This window comes from Cajanus cajan, chromosome 9, assembly GCF_000230855.2.
Source record: "Cajanus cajan strain Asha chromosome 9, NIPB_CcT2T_4, whole genome shotgun sequence".
Classification (NCBI taxonomy): domain Eukaryota; kingdom Viridiplantae; phylum Streptophyta; class Magnoliopsida; order Fabales; family Fabaceae; genus Cajanus; species Cajanus cajan.
Genome location: NC_138525.1, coordinates 23,098,191 through 23,112,661, shown reverse-complemented (window position 1 = coordinate 23,112,661; position 14,471 = coordinate 23,098,191). Strand labels below are relative to the sequence as shown.

The 14,471-nt window shown below is 39.1% G+C and overlaps 1 protein-coding gene across 1 annotated transcript; it reads left to right on the top strand.

Moving 5' to 3' along the window:
• The first annotated feature begins 2,713 nt into the window (after positions 1 to 2,713).
• LOC145952020 (uncharacterized) lies at positions 2,714 to 3,448 on the top strand. Its single transcript, XM_083064240.1, has 2 exons — positions 2,714 to 2,946; positions 3,019 to 3,448. The coding sequence occupies exons 1-2, from the start codon at positions 2,714 to 2,716 to the stop codon at positions 3,446 to 3,448; spliced, it is 663 nt and encodes a 220-aa protein (XP_082920366.1).
• The last annotated feature ends 11,023 nt before the right edge of the window (positions 3,449 to 14,471 follow it).

The following is a 14,471-nucleotide window of genomic DNA, read 5'->3' as shown; positions in this document are numbered from 1 at the left end:
AATATCTATATATATAGCACATAAGAAAACACAACATATTATCTCATTATAACTTAATATTCATAATTATTTCAACATATCGTATTTCAATCAATCATGCATCGTTATCACGTCATAATTCTCAATCACCCAAATCATCACAAATCTTGCACTTCACACTATGCCAAGGTCACGCTACCCATTTAACAATCTCAGGCCGTGCTCACCCCTGATATAACATTGTGCCAAGGTCACGTTATCCCTATCCCAGGGTCGTGCTCACCCCTGACATGTTAACCAAGGTCACGATACCCATTTAACAATCTCAGGTCGTGCTCACCCCTGATATAACACTGTGCTCAGGTCATCATTCTTACAAATTAAATATGTATTTCTAATCCTCAACACACACAGAATCTAATGGGATCATTAATTTCTCAAACATAAATATTCTAATTTTTTCAAAACTTAGCTTACAGGCACTTTTCTATAATTTCGTTCTCTCTCCCAGATCATCATTCTTACAAATTATTGACATATTTATAATCCTCATCACATACTGAATCTAATGGGATCATCCATTCCTCAAACAGAAATCATCCAACTTTTCACAACCTAACTTACATGCACTTTTCTATAATTTCGTTTTCTCTCCAAGAGCATCATTTTTACCAATTAATCATATATCCATGTTCCTAAATACATACATAATCGAATAAGACCAATAATTCTTCAAACAGAAATAATTATAAAATTAGGGTTCTTCCTCTACCCAATTTCCTCATGTAACTCTACATATAAATAATTCTCTTTTCCCCGTACCTGGATATGAAGAAGCTGAATCTAGATATGTAGAAGTTGAATCTACACTAGATCTGGTTGATCTCCCTCGTTGGGTTCCCCTCGGTCTGAAGCAGAAAGTAGAGGAAAGAATAGAGAGAGCAGAAGAAAAGAAATCAGAAATGACAGGTGTGCCTTTTTGGGAGTGGCAAACAGCTCTATATATAGGCATTCTGCGCCAGAACGGCCCTTCCGGACCCTTAAACCATGGCTAAAAATCACATCCAGAACGACTTGTTCCAAAACCAGAACGGTCCATTATAGTGTGCATTAATTACACCCAACGGCCATAATTTTGGGAACGCCCCGTTCCAAGCCCGTTCCCATTTAGGGTTAATGGCATATTTAATAGTCCGGAACGGCCCGTTCCATCTTGAGAAGGGTCGTTCTGGGCTATTACCTCACATACAATTTGGTAGTTTGGAATGAACTGTTCCAATTCTGGAACAGCCCGTTCCAAGCTACTGAATCACCCCTATAACCTTTATAAAATTACCAAAATACCCTCAATTAAAATAAATAAATAAAAAGTGAAATAAAAACTGGGGTGTTACACATCCCATTGTGTGGATTGAGCGGCTGTGGTGCTCTTAGAGCCCAATTTGTTCTCCCTGGAATGCTGACCCTTGGAGTGGTAACTTGCTGTTCTCCTCTAAGTTCTTAGTGGTCCCGTGTGTGGGCAAGGTCGAGGCACACGTGTACAAAGCGACCACGGTATAGGGGCCAGGTCGAGCTATACCGATTACAAGCGACCAATACTAATTGATATGTGTGACAACGCATTGTGTTTTTGCTGCTGTTATTGCTGAATGCTGTGATATATTATAAGCTGATGTTGTTAAGTTGGTTGATGTGCTGATAGCTGTAGCTATTTACCATTCATGTATTTATACATATGTATGTTGATTCTTTTCACTAGCTTACCCTTTGTTGTTTCCACGTGGTTTGGACTGCGATGATCATACTATGTATGGGAGTAGAGCGGGGTTAGGTTGGTGAGCTGAGGAGGGTCTGCAGCTGGCAGATGGAGTTTTATTCTTTTGTTGTTTTTAGCTACTTAGTGTAGCATTGCTGGATGTATTTTGTATAATCTGACACCTTATCCAGATTTGGACCTTGTATATATATATATATATATATATATATATATATATATATATATATATATATATATATATATTCTAGACATTATATGTATATACTTGATCTTTTCTGTGTGGTGTGTTGAGTTGTGTGAAGTGACCAGTCGGGTCGTTACACTTTAGTGGTATTAGAGCAGTTCGAGTCTAGTGGACACTCTTTGGGGGTGGTTCCTTTAGGCTTTTGTTTTGCTGAACTCTGTGCTGTGCTGATTTCTTTGTTGATTGTTGTGCTATTAATTGTTTTTTGGTTTAGTTATTGTATACTATAGATGCTATTACTTTTGTAGACAACGACTAGAACCAATGAGCAGATAGCACGTGCCATGGAGATGATGGCTATGGCTATGCAGCAGCAAAATGCTTATTTTGCTAGGATGGAAGCTGATAGAGTTGCGGCTGGTGCAGCAAGGCCCGTGGGGTCACAGGAGAGCCGGGATTTAGCTGAGTTTTGGAAATGTCATCCTCCACAGTTCAAGGGAGATGCAGACCTAGAGGTAGCTGACCACTGGATCTATGAGCTGGAGAAGATCTTTACTGTGTTGGGGTGTTCTCAGGAGAGGAGGCTGGCATATGCTGTCTACATGCTGGTTGGGGAGGTTGAGCATTGGTGGAGGGGTACTCACCATATGCTGACTGTCAGAGGTGTTGTTGTTGATTAGGAGTGCTTTAAGAGGGTGTTCTTGGAGAAGTATTTTCCGGAGAGCGTGAGGCACGCCAAGGAGGCTGAGTTCATGCGGTTGCACTAGGGTGGGATGACAGTGTCGGAGTATGCGATGAGATTCGAGCACCTGGCTCGTTTCTATTCGCAAGCTATATCTGAGGTCTGGAAATGCAGGAAGTTTGCTGAGGGTTTGAGACAGGAGTTGAAGAGGGTGGTGGTGCCTATGGCCATTACTGAGTTTCCGGCCTTGGTGGAGAAGGCGAAAGTTGTTGAGCGATTAGAAGGTGGCAACCGTGTGACTAGATCTGCTGAGGGACCAGCTGGGTCCAAGAGAGGAGGAAATCAGAGGAAGCCATATGATAGGCCCCAACCACAGCAAGGGGGTCCTGTCATTAGGCAACGTACTGAGGCTGCTACAGGAGGGAGACAGGGTGGAGGTGCCACTCTTAGATGTTACAGGTGTGCTGGACCCCATTTTGTCAAGGATTGTCCACACACGGAGAGCCGGTGTTTCAAGTGCCATCAGATGGGTCATGAGTCGACCAACTGTCCCGCTAGAAATAGACCGGAGAGAGATGATCAGAGGGGTGGTGCCCAGAGAGGCAATGCTCAGAGGGGTGACAGACCTACTACAACTAGTAGAGTATTCGCCTTGACTGGGGCTGAAGCTTCTACTTCCTCAGATCTTGTGAAGGGGAAGGGTAGAGCTGCTGGTAAGGATGTGATGCTTCTTTTCGACTCTGGTGCTTCTCACTCTTTTATTTCCTATGCTTGTGCTGCTATGCTGGGTGTGCCGGTGTGTGATTTGGGGTTGAGACTGCTTTGACACCTGCTTCTGCTTCGGTAGTTGCTTCTGAGCTGTGTATTAGTTGTTCGATTGTTGTGAATGAGAAGAGGTACAAGGTGACCTTGATCTGTTTACCTTTGGTGGATATTGACATAATCTTAGGGATGGATTGATTGTCTTCCAATCTCATCCTTTTAGATTGTGCCAATAGGCGGTTGATCTTTCCTCAGGTGGAGGATGAGCTGTTGATTTCAGCTGGCCAAGCTGAATCATTGTTGAGGGATGGAGAAGAGTGTTGTCTTCTGCTTGCTGCTATGAGTGTGGAGACCGAGAGGGTCATTGCTGAGATTGATGTGGTGAGGGATTTTGCTGAGGTGTTCCCTGATGAGGTGCCTGGGTTGCCTCCTGTTAGGGAGATGGAGTTTAGCATTGACTTGGTTCCAGGTGCGGGGCCACTGTCGGTGGCTCCCTATAAGATGGCTCCTGCTGAGTTGGTTGAGCTAAAAGGTCAGTTGGAGGACCTATTGGAGAAGCAGTTGGTGCGGCCGAGTGTATCATCGTGGGGTGCTCCTGTGTTGTTGGTGAAGAAGAAAGATGGAGGTAGTCGACTTTGTGTGAATTACCGGAAGTTGAACAAGTTGACCATTAAGAACAAATATTCACTTCCCCGGATAGATGACTTAATGGATCAACTGAGGGGAGCATCGATGTTTTCTAAGATTGACTTGAGGTCAGGTTATCACCAAATCAGGGTGAAAGAGGGTGACATACCGAAGATTGCTTTCAAGACTAGGTATGGTCACTACGAGTATGTTGTGATGCCGTTTGGTGTGACCAACGCCCCGGCAGTGTTCATGGATTACATGAACAGGATCTTCCGGCCGTTCTTGGATAAATTTGTGGTGGTGTTTATTGATGACATCCTGATTTATTCAAGGACCCCGGAGGAGCATGGAGAGCACTTGAGGATGGTGCTGGAGATTTTGAAGGCAAAGCAGCTGTACGCTAAGCTTTCAAAATGTGAGTTCTGGTTGGAGGAGGTGAAGTTCTTGGGACATGTGATCTCAGTAGAGGGGATTGTTGTTGATCCAGCTAAGATGGAGTCGGTGTTGCAGTGGGAGCGTCCAAGAATTGTCACTGACATTCAGAGTTTTGTGGGTCTAGCAGGTTACTATCGACGGTTCATTGAGGGATTCTCCAAGATAGTAGCGCCTCTGGCCCAATTGATAAGGAAGGAGCAGTCATTCATTTAGACTGATGCCTGTGAGCGGAGTTTTGATGAGCTGAAGCAGAGGTTGACTACTTCTCCTGTGCTGGTGTTGCCCGACTCTGGTGAACCTTTTGATGTGTATTGTGATGCCTCTCACTAGGGTTTGGGGTGTGTGCTGATGCAGAACAGGAAAGTGGTGGCATATGCTTCAAGGCAACTAAAGAACCATGAAAGGAATTATCCCACTCATGACTTGGAGTTAGCAGCAGTTGTGTTTGCCTTGAAGATTTGGAGACATTATCTGTATGGTGCTCAGTTCAGCGTCTTCAGTGATCACAAGAGTCTGAAGTACCTGTTTGATCAGAAGGAGCTGAACATGAGGCAGAGGCGGTGGATAGAGTTTCTGAAGGATTATGACTTCCAGTTGATGTATCATCCTGGGAAGGCCAATGTTGTGGCGGATGCACTGAGTAGGAAATCCATCCACATGTCTAGTATGATGGTGAAAGAGCTAGAGCTGGTTGAGGAGTTCAGAGATCTGAACCTCTGTGTGGAGTTAGCTCAGGATCACATTAGTTGTGGAATGATTACCATAACTAGTGAGTTCTTGAGGCAGGTTGGATAGAAACAATTACAAGATGTTGAGTTGGTGAAGCTTCTTGGGTTGCTGGGTACCGAGAAGGCTGTTGGTTTTGAGCTGGGCGGAGATGGAATCTTGAGGTTCAAGGGCAGAATTTGCCTACCTCATGATGTTGAGCTGAAGAGAGATGTGTTGGAGGAAGGCCACAAGAGCAGACTTAGCATACATCCTGGTATGACTAAGATGTACCAAGACCTCAAGAAGACTCTCTGGTGGTCTGGTATGAAGAGGGACATAGCAGAATATGTGGCGGCCTGTCTGACCTGTCAGAAGGCAAAGGTTGAGCATCAGAAGCCGAGTGGATTGATGCAACTGATGGAGATTCCGGAATGGAAGTGGGATAGCATTACTATGAATTTCATTGTGGGGTTGCCTAGGTCAGCTAGGAATAGTGATGCTATCTGGGTAATTGTGGATCGGTTAACCAAGTGTGCACATTTCTTGCCTGTCAACATCAAGTGGTCCTTGAAGAAGCTGACACAGTTGTATGTGAGGGAAATAGTACGGTTGCACGGGGTGCCTTCTAGTGTTATTTCAGACAGAGATCTGAGGTTCACTTCCAGATTTTGGCAGAGTCTACACCAAGCCTTAGGCACGAAGCTGAAGCTGAGTTCTGCTTATCATCCGTAAACGGATGGTCAGTCAGAGAGGACAATCCAGTCCTTGGAGGATTTGCTGAGGGCTTGTGTATTAGACCACTTGGGAAGTTGGGAGGAGGTCCTACCGCTAGTTGAGTTTACTTACAATAATAACTTTCATGCTAGTATTGGGATGGCGCCGTTTGAAGCCTTGTATGGAAGAAGATGTAGGACTCCTCTGTGCTGGTATCAAGATGGTGAGTCAGTGGTGGTGAGACCGGAGCTAATCCTACAAACTACTGAAAAGGTGAAGCTGATTCAGGAGAGGATGAAGACTGCTCAGAGTAGGCAGAAATCTTATGCTGATAAAAGGCGTAAGCCTTTGGAGTTTACTGAAGGGGAACATGTGTTTCTGAAGGTAACCCCGACTTCTGGTGTGGGTAGAGCGTTGAAGGCAAGGAAGTTGACACCGAGGTTTGTTGGTCCCTATCAGATAATACAGCGTGTAGTTCCGGTTGCTTATCGGTTGGCCTTGCCACCGTCCCTCTCAAACCTACACGATGTATTTCATGTATCCCAGCTGAGGAAGTATGTTCATGACCCAGGTCATGTGGTGGAGCTGGATAATGTGCAGGTGAAGGAGAATCTGTCGTTTGAGAAGTTGTCAATAGTTGTGGTTGATCATAAGCTGAAGGAGTTGAGGGGCAAGTCGATTGCTCTGGTGAAGGTGTTGTGGTATGTAGCTACTGATGAGGGTACTTGGGAGGTTGAGCAGTAGTGCAGAGAGCGGTATCCTTTTCTTTTCCCAAGTAAGTCTGTTTTCGGGGACGAAAACTCCTATTGTTGGGGAGGTTGTGAGACCCCATTCTTATTTTCCTTCTCTTCCCATATACTTACTTCATTCCCTTCTCTTCTTCCCCAAAGACTCTCAAATTCTCACTTTGCTGATTTACTCTTCTTCTTGGACTCGTGGTGGTGCTGCTGAGTAGGTGACTCAGAATTTTTCTTTCCCCGTCTCTCTTTCCCTCCGTCCGTTCTCTTCTCCTCCGTTGAGCCTTTTCTCTTCCCGGAGCTCGGATTTCTTCGTACCGAGGTAAGGGAAGCTAGGTCTATGGCTGTTTGGGTTGGAAATGAGTTCATGAACTCATGGTGTGGCTGACTATCTGTTGATTGATGAGCTGTGGTGATGAAAATTCGTTTTTGGGTTTTCGAGGTTTTGTGTGAAATTTGTATTTTTCTTGTTTGATGGTTGCATGTTGAAAAAGGTGATGTTTTTAGAATGTTTGGTGAAAATGTGGCATTTTGGTTGGTTTGCATGTGCAGGAAATGTGAATTTTGCAGGTTTTGGGCATGATTTTCGAAAGTTTGAGGGTTGCTGCTAGGTATCCCGCCGGGCGCCGTTCTTCGCGCCGGGCGTGTGACCACCAAAGCGCTCCATTTGGGCAAGCCCGCCGGATGCAGTGGTGTATGCGCCGTGTGAGCTTGAGAGTGTGAGCCTCTGGATGGCCCACGCCGGGCGTGACTTGGACCGCATCGGGCGCGATATCAGTGTGTAACACATTTTGGGTTTTCTGGTGCTGCCACGCTGGGCGCGAGCACTCTTGCGCCAGGCGCGCTGGTCCCTGGTGCTCTCTGGTTGTGCCACACCGGGCGCGACCATGAGTGCGTCGGGCACGTATGTGATGTGTACTAATAAGTTGATGTGTGTTGGATTTAGTTGAAATTTGCTGAGTTGTAGATGTTAAATATTGTTGTGCTGACTAGTTGATAATGCTGAATTATGGTGTTAAGACGTAGTTGATGTAAGTTGTCGTGCTGTAAGTTGTTAGCTGTGCTTTGCTGTGCTGTGAGCTGTATAATGCTGAGCTGTATGCTGTTATTGTTGATATGCAGTGCTGTGCTCCGTGCTGATAGGAGCTGTTGTAGGTCGTAAGCTGTTGATCACTAAGACTAGAAGAGATGTTTTCGAAATTTACCTCATCCCATTGTGTGGATTGAGCGGCTGTGGTGCTCTTAGAGCCCAATTTGTTGAAAACTCTCCCTAGAAAGCTGACCCTTGGAGTGGTAACTTGCTGTTCTCCTCTAAGTTCTTATTGGTCCCGTGTGTGGGCAAGGTCGAGGCACACGTGTACAAAGCGACCACGGTATAGGGGCCAGGTCGAGCTATACCGATTACAAGCGACCAATACTAACTAATATGCGTGACGACGCATTGTGTGTTTACTGCTGTTATTGTTGAATGCTGTGATATATTATAAGCTGATGTTGTTAAGTTGGTTGATGTGCTGATAGTTGTAGCTGTTTACCATTCATGTATTTATACATATGTATGTTGATTCTTTTCACTAGCTTACCCTTTGTTGTTTCCACGTGGTTTGGACTGCGATGATCATATTATGTATGGGAGCAGAGTAGGGTTAGGTTGGTGAGCTGAGGAGGGTCTGCAGCTGGCAGATGGAGTTTTATTCTTTTGTTATTTTTAGCTACTTTGTGTAGCATTGTTGGATGTATTTTGTATAATCTGACACCTTATCCAGATTTAGACCTTGTATATATATATATATATATATATATATATATATATATATATATATATATATATATATATATATATATATATTCTAGACGTTATATGTATATACTTGATCTTTTCTGTGTGGTGTGTTGAGCTGTGTGTAGTGACCAATCGGGTCATTACAGTGTTGATATTTTTTAATTAAATTTTATTTTTATTAAATTTAGGATTCTTAAACTGTCTCAGCTCATTCACCCTAAAATATAAAATTGACTAAGGTGTACACCAAAGTCAACTCAATAAAATATTTAATTTTAATTATAATTATTGTTATAGATATTATTATTATTATGGTATATACTTAAAAGATTTTTTTGTTGAATATTTTTATTTTGGAGAAAAAAATTAGTGATATCAAGTTGTCACAACTTGTATCTTAAATTCAAAGGTTAAAAGATATCATATCTAATTAACCATTCCTCCAATAAAATCTTCGATATAATGACTTCTAATATTTATAATGAATATTATGATAATAATTTTTTATATTTAATTATATTTTGAATTTAAATAAAGATTTTAAGATAACAAATTGGCACAACTTGCACCTTTAAGTTGTAGAATCAAGAGAATGTTACATTCAAATAATTCTTTTTTAAAATGATAGATATTATTAATATAAATGTTGATGAAAAATCCCATACTTATTATTATTACTATTATTGATTATTGATATTATTATTATTACTATTACTATAATTACAATTATAATAACTATTATTATTGTTACTATTATTGATATTAGTATTATTACTATTACTATAATTACAATTTATAATAACTATTATTATTACTATTATTAAAATAATAATAATTATTACTATTATCTAGGGGTGGGCAACGAGTGGGTTTGGTCAAGTTCGGGTGAAAAATGTTCAATCCGTTGTAAACCGACTTTGAAAAAATGTGACCCATATCTGATTGACTGAGCTTTCAGTTTGAGGTAGTTCGGGTTGAAACGGATTCGGATTTGAGTGGGTGGGTACAATCGGGTTTAAGATTTTTTTTAGACCAAGTTATCTTAATGAAGTTGTAGCTTAAAACGGGAAAAAAATATTTTTAAAATAGTGTACAAAAATAGAATGAAGGTGACAATAGATGGTGTACGTAGATTCGTAGATGAAACATTCACAAAATAAAGAAACAAAAACAAAAGATAACAAAATTCATAATTGTTACATGCAAAAGAAATCTAAAGTTAGCTTACAAAACCCATAAGAAATTACAACTACACTAGTTGTACTCTAAATAGAGATAGGAAAATGGAAAAGAAAGACAAAAAAAGAAACAAAAAAAACACTCTAAAAATGGACTAGTGTGTTGAGAAGTTGAATAAGGAAAGGAAAGACAAAAGAAACATCTAGGTTATGAGAAATAGAAAAATAAATAAGTTATAAATTGATGGTTATATTATACTTGAAATAAAGACTTTTGAGTTTGGATCATTGTTGTTTAATTATACAAAAATAATAAAAATCTAAACTTATCTCATTTTCGGTTGGGTTTGGTTTTTAGCGATTTAAAAATTCAAAACCGAACCCGCCCAATATAACCTGTATAAAATTAAAATTTTAACCCGATTTACCCATAAAACCCGCCCGAACCCACAAAAAGTAATATTTTTTTATCAAGTTTTTCGGGTTCGGTTCGGGTCTCGATTTTATGCTCACCCCTACTATTATCTAAGCATACTAAAATTACAAGAGAATCTAACACACACACATATATATATATATATATATATATATATATATATATATATATATATATATATATATATATGTATATATTAATACATTAGTATGCTAAATGGGCTTGGCCCACGTGCCCAACAAAAGGATCAGAAAGATAAAAAGGGGCTTGGTCCACATGCTTGCCCAAAGGGATCATAAAAATAAAAAAGGGCTTGGCGCACGTGCTTATCAAAAAGGATCAGAAAAATAAAAAGGGGCTTAGCCCACACGCTTAAGAAAATAACGGAACAGAAAAATTAAAAAAAAATAGGAGGAAGGGGCATTAGGGTTGCCGTTGCTACAACTTATCCCGCATAACACAAAGGGAAGATGAGCGACGTGAGGGTTTATGAGAGAGAAGCCTCGCAATTAGGGTTGCTGCACGTGCGACTCCGCTTCGATGACGTGAGGAAGAAGACCCGCATCATCACACCGTCGCGGTTGAGGCTGATGCCCATACGGAGGGGATTGGGAAGGTGACGACAGTGAGGAGAGGAAGAGAGAGAGAAAGGGGAGAAGGTGGTTGCTGCATGCGGCTTCGTTCCACGAACAATGATAATGACCATAATGCAAGGAAGAAGATGAAAGAGGGTTTCATCGTTGCCGAAAATCGCCTCTGACAGTCGAGCAAGACGGTGTTTACGGCGAACGTCATCACCACCGGAAATCATTTCTGACAGCGGCGCATATCGACGTTCATGGTATTAGAAAGATAAATAAATTTAATAGAGCACAGTAAAATAAATATTTAGATTTATCAATAGAACCAATATCAACAACACAATGAATATTATAAAATTAAAACAGAGCAATCAATAACAACTAATTAAACACAAAGAGCAAATTAGAATGTTAAATAAAAGGTTTAGAGTAGCCTGAGTTGAAGCACGCAGAGCGCTATCCTTAGAGAGAAAACGTCCCCACTGCACTGGTAATTTTGAGCCTTATAGTGCGCTCCTCTCCCAAGATACGTCAACCCGTTAGACCGTTCGAGTGCAGCGAAAGATCCCCGAACCAAAGAACACCGCTCCAAAATTATAATTTTGTAGTAGAGGAAATATTGAGGGAGAGAAAATATAAACTTGCTGTCGGTGTATTTTCCTTCGTATTAATAAGTTTATATATGCACAATTAGATGCCTTTTCCAAAAGATGAATACGTGCATTTGCAACCTTTTCGGTACGTGGTAACAGTAAACAAAAAACGTGGATATGTACTAACCACTTTTAAAAGCAAAACAAGACGTGGTCAAGAAGGAAAAAAAACGTACATATCCGTTTTTTGTTTTGGAACGTTAAAATAAAAAGGAATTAATTAGATTAAATATTTAATTAAATTTTAAATTATAAAATAATTTCTCAACAATCCCCCACTAATTTAAAATTTAAATATAGAAAACAAATTGATATATAAATATATATATATATATATATATATATATATAAACTTAAATATTTTAATGGAGCATGATATATTATCTTTTCAGTACAAGGAACCTTCCAGGTTTGAGCCTTATATCTAGTGCATATGAACTTCCATTTGAGAAAATATGGAGACATGATTGTCTTGAGCCATATCCCTTTAACCAAACTTTAGAACATAACACATATAATAAAGGTGTTCATTTGAGTTCTAATCAGTGGAGCGCATTACGGCCTTGCGCATGTATCTTGTTTCGTGAGTGTCATTTAGAGATTGTCCACATCTCACAGTGGCGGCCCCACCACCACACTCACTAGGTGAACCCTTCCAAGGGTGGTCTGTGACACCCACCCCTACAACAATTGTCATTGGGTCCATTAAGAGGTATTTTAATTTTAACACAATAAATATAAATATTTGAATACCTCTACCTTATTACTGTCACAGTTTACTTTAGAGTACACCTCGCCATAGGAATGGAACATGCAATAATTTTGCAATTTATAATGGTGTACTTAGTTAACAAACAATTTCGTTATTACCCATTGAACTCCATTTATGGGATCGCCATTTATGTGGAGACGGGTGTCCATTGTTGCAACTAGTTGATGGACTTTAGTCCCATTCCCCTCGACGATTCAAGTACTTGTTGACGCGTCAACCCTTTTGTGAGCGGATCCGCAAGATTATTTTCAGACCTGATAAAATCAACAGAAATAACACCATGAGTTATCAAATTTCTAATAGATTTGTGTCTTATTCTCAAGTGCCTTCTTTTTTCATTAAAGTTTTTGCTAGTAACTTTAGCAATGGCAACTTGACTATCACAATGCATTGAGATTGAAGGTATAGGTTTATTTAATAATGGCAAGTCATATAATAAATTTTTAAGAAATTCAGCCTCACTACTAGCAGTATCTAAGGCATTTATTTCAGCTTCCATAGTAGAACGAGAAATAATAGTCTGTTTTGCAGATTTCCAAGCTACTACACCTCCAGCTAAAGTAAAGACATAACCACTAGTAGATTTAGTTTCATTAGAATCAGAAATCCAATTTGCATCACAAAAACCTTCAATCACAGCAGGATAACATGCATAGTGAATGCCATAATTAACAGTTCCTTTGAGATATCTAAATAACCTTTCTAGAGCAAGCCAATGTGAATGATCAGGATTATAAGTATATCTTCCTAACCTACCAACAGCATATGCAATGTCCGGTCTTGAGAAATTAGACAAATGCAACAAGGAACCAATAATTTGAGAATATTTAAGAGGAGAGACACTTTCACCAATATTTTTCTTCAATTTAATGCTAGGATCAAATGGGGTAGAAACTGGTTTAACATCAAAATAATTAAACTTTTTTAATATTTTTTCAATATAATGTGATTGTGTCAAAACAATACCATCATGATTCTTAATCAACTTAATACCTAAAATAACATCAACAGGACCAAGATCCTTCATATCAAAATTACTAGACAAGAAGGACTTCACATCATTTATAACATGTAGATTACTACCAAAGATTAAAATATCATCCACATAGAGACATAAAATAACACATGAATTATCATCAAATTGTTTCACATAAACACATTTATCACTATTATTAAACTGAAATCCATATGAAGAAACAACTTGATCAAATTTATCATGCCATTGTTTAGGAGCCTGTTTTAAACCATACAAGGATTTAACAAGCTTGCAAACTTTATTTTCCATTCCAGGTTCTATAAAACCTTCAGGTTGATTCATGTAAATTTCTTCTTCCAAGTCACCATTTAAGAAGACAGTTTTTACATCCATTTGATGAATTTCCAAATTATAAACACATGCAAGTGCAATTAAAACTCTAATAGTAGTAACTTTAGAAACAGGAGAGTATGTATCAAAGAAATCTACACCTTCTACTTGTTTATAACCAATAACAACAAGTCTTGCCTTAAACTTATCTATGGAGCCATCTGTTCTCAATTTTTTCCGAAAAACCCATTTACAACCTATACTCTTGCAACTAGGAGGAAGGTTAGTCAAAAACCAAGTTTTATTGATTTTAAGAGAATCTATTTCATCATTAATAGCTTCTTTCCAAAAAAGGTGCATCAACAGATCTCATAGCTTCACTATAAGTTTTAGGATCATCTTCAAGTAAGAAAGAATAAAATTCATGACCAAAATCTTTAGCTTTTCTAATTCTTTTACTAATTCTAGGTTCAAAATCCTTGTTAACAGTACTACTAGAAGGTAAAACAGAGCTAGAAGTATCATAAACAGGTTTAGACAATTTATTCTTCAAAGGAAAAATATTTTCAAAGAAAACAGCATCTCTAGATTCCATAATTATATTATTAGAAATTTCAGAAACTTCAGAATTAATAACTAAAAATCTATAAGTAGTACTATGTAAAGAATATCCTAGAAAAACACAATCAATCGTCTTGGGACCAATTTTTCTTTTCTTATTAATAGGAATATTCACCTTTGCAAGACACCCCCACACTTTGAGATATTTCAAATTTGGTTTTCTATTTTTCCAAAGTTCATAAGGGGTTTTATCAGAATTTTTATAAGGAATTCTATTCAAAATGTGACATGCAGTAAACAAAGCTTCCCCCCACAAATTATCAGGCAAACCAGAACTTATAAGCATAGCGTTTATCATGTCTAATAAAGTACGATTTTTTCTTTCAGCAATGCCATTAGATTGAGGAGCATAGGGAGGAGTAACTTCATGAATTATGCCATGTGTTTCAAAAAATTCACCCATTTCATTAGAAGAATATTCCCCTCCTCTATCAGAACGAAGAATTTTAATACTCTTTTCTAATTGATTTTCAACTTCTGCTTTATAAACCTTGAATTTTTCAAATAACTCACTTTTATGAATAATCAAGTAT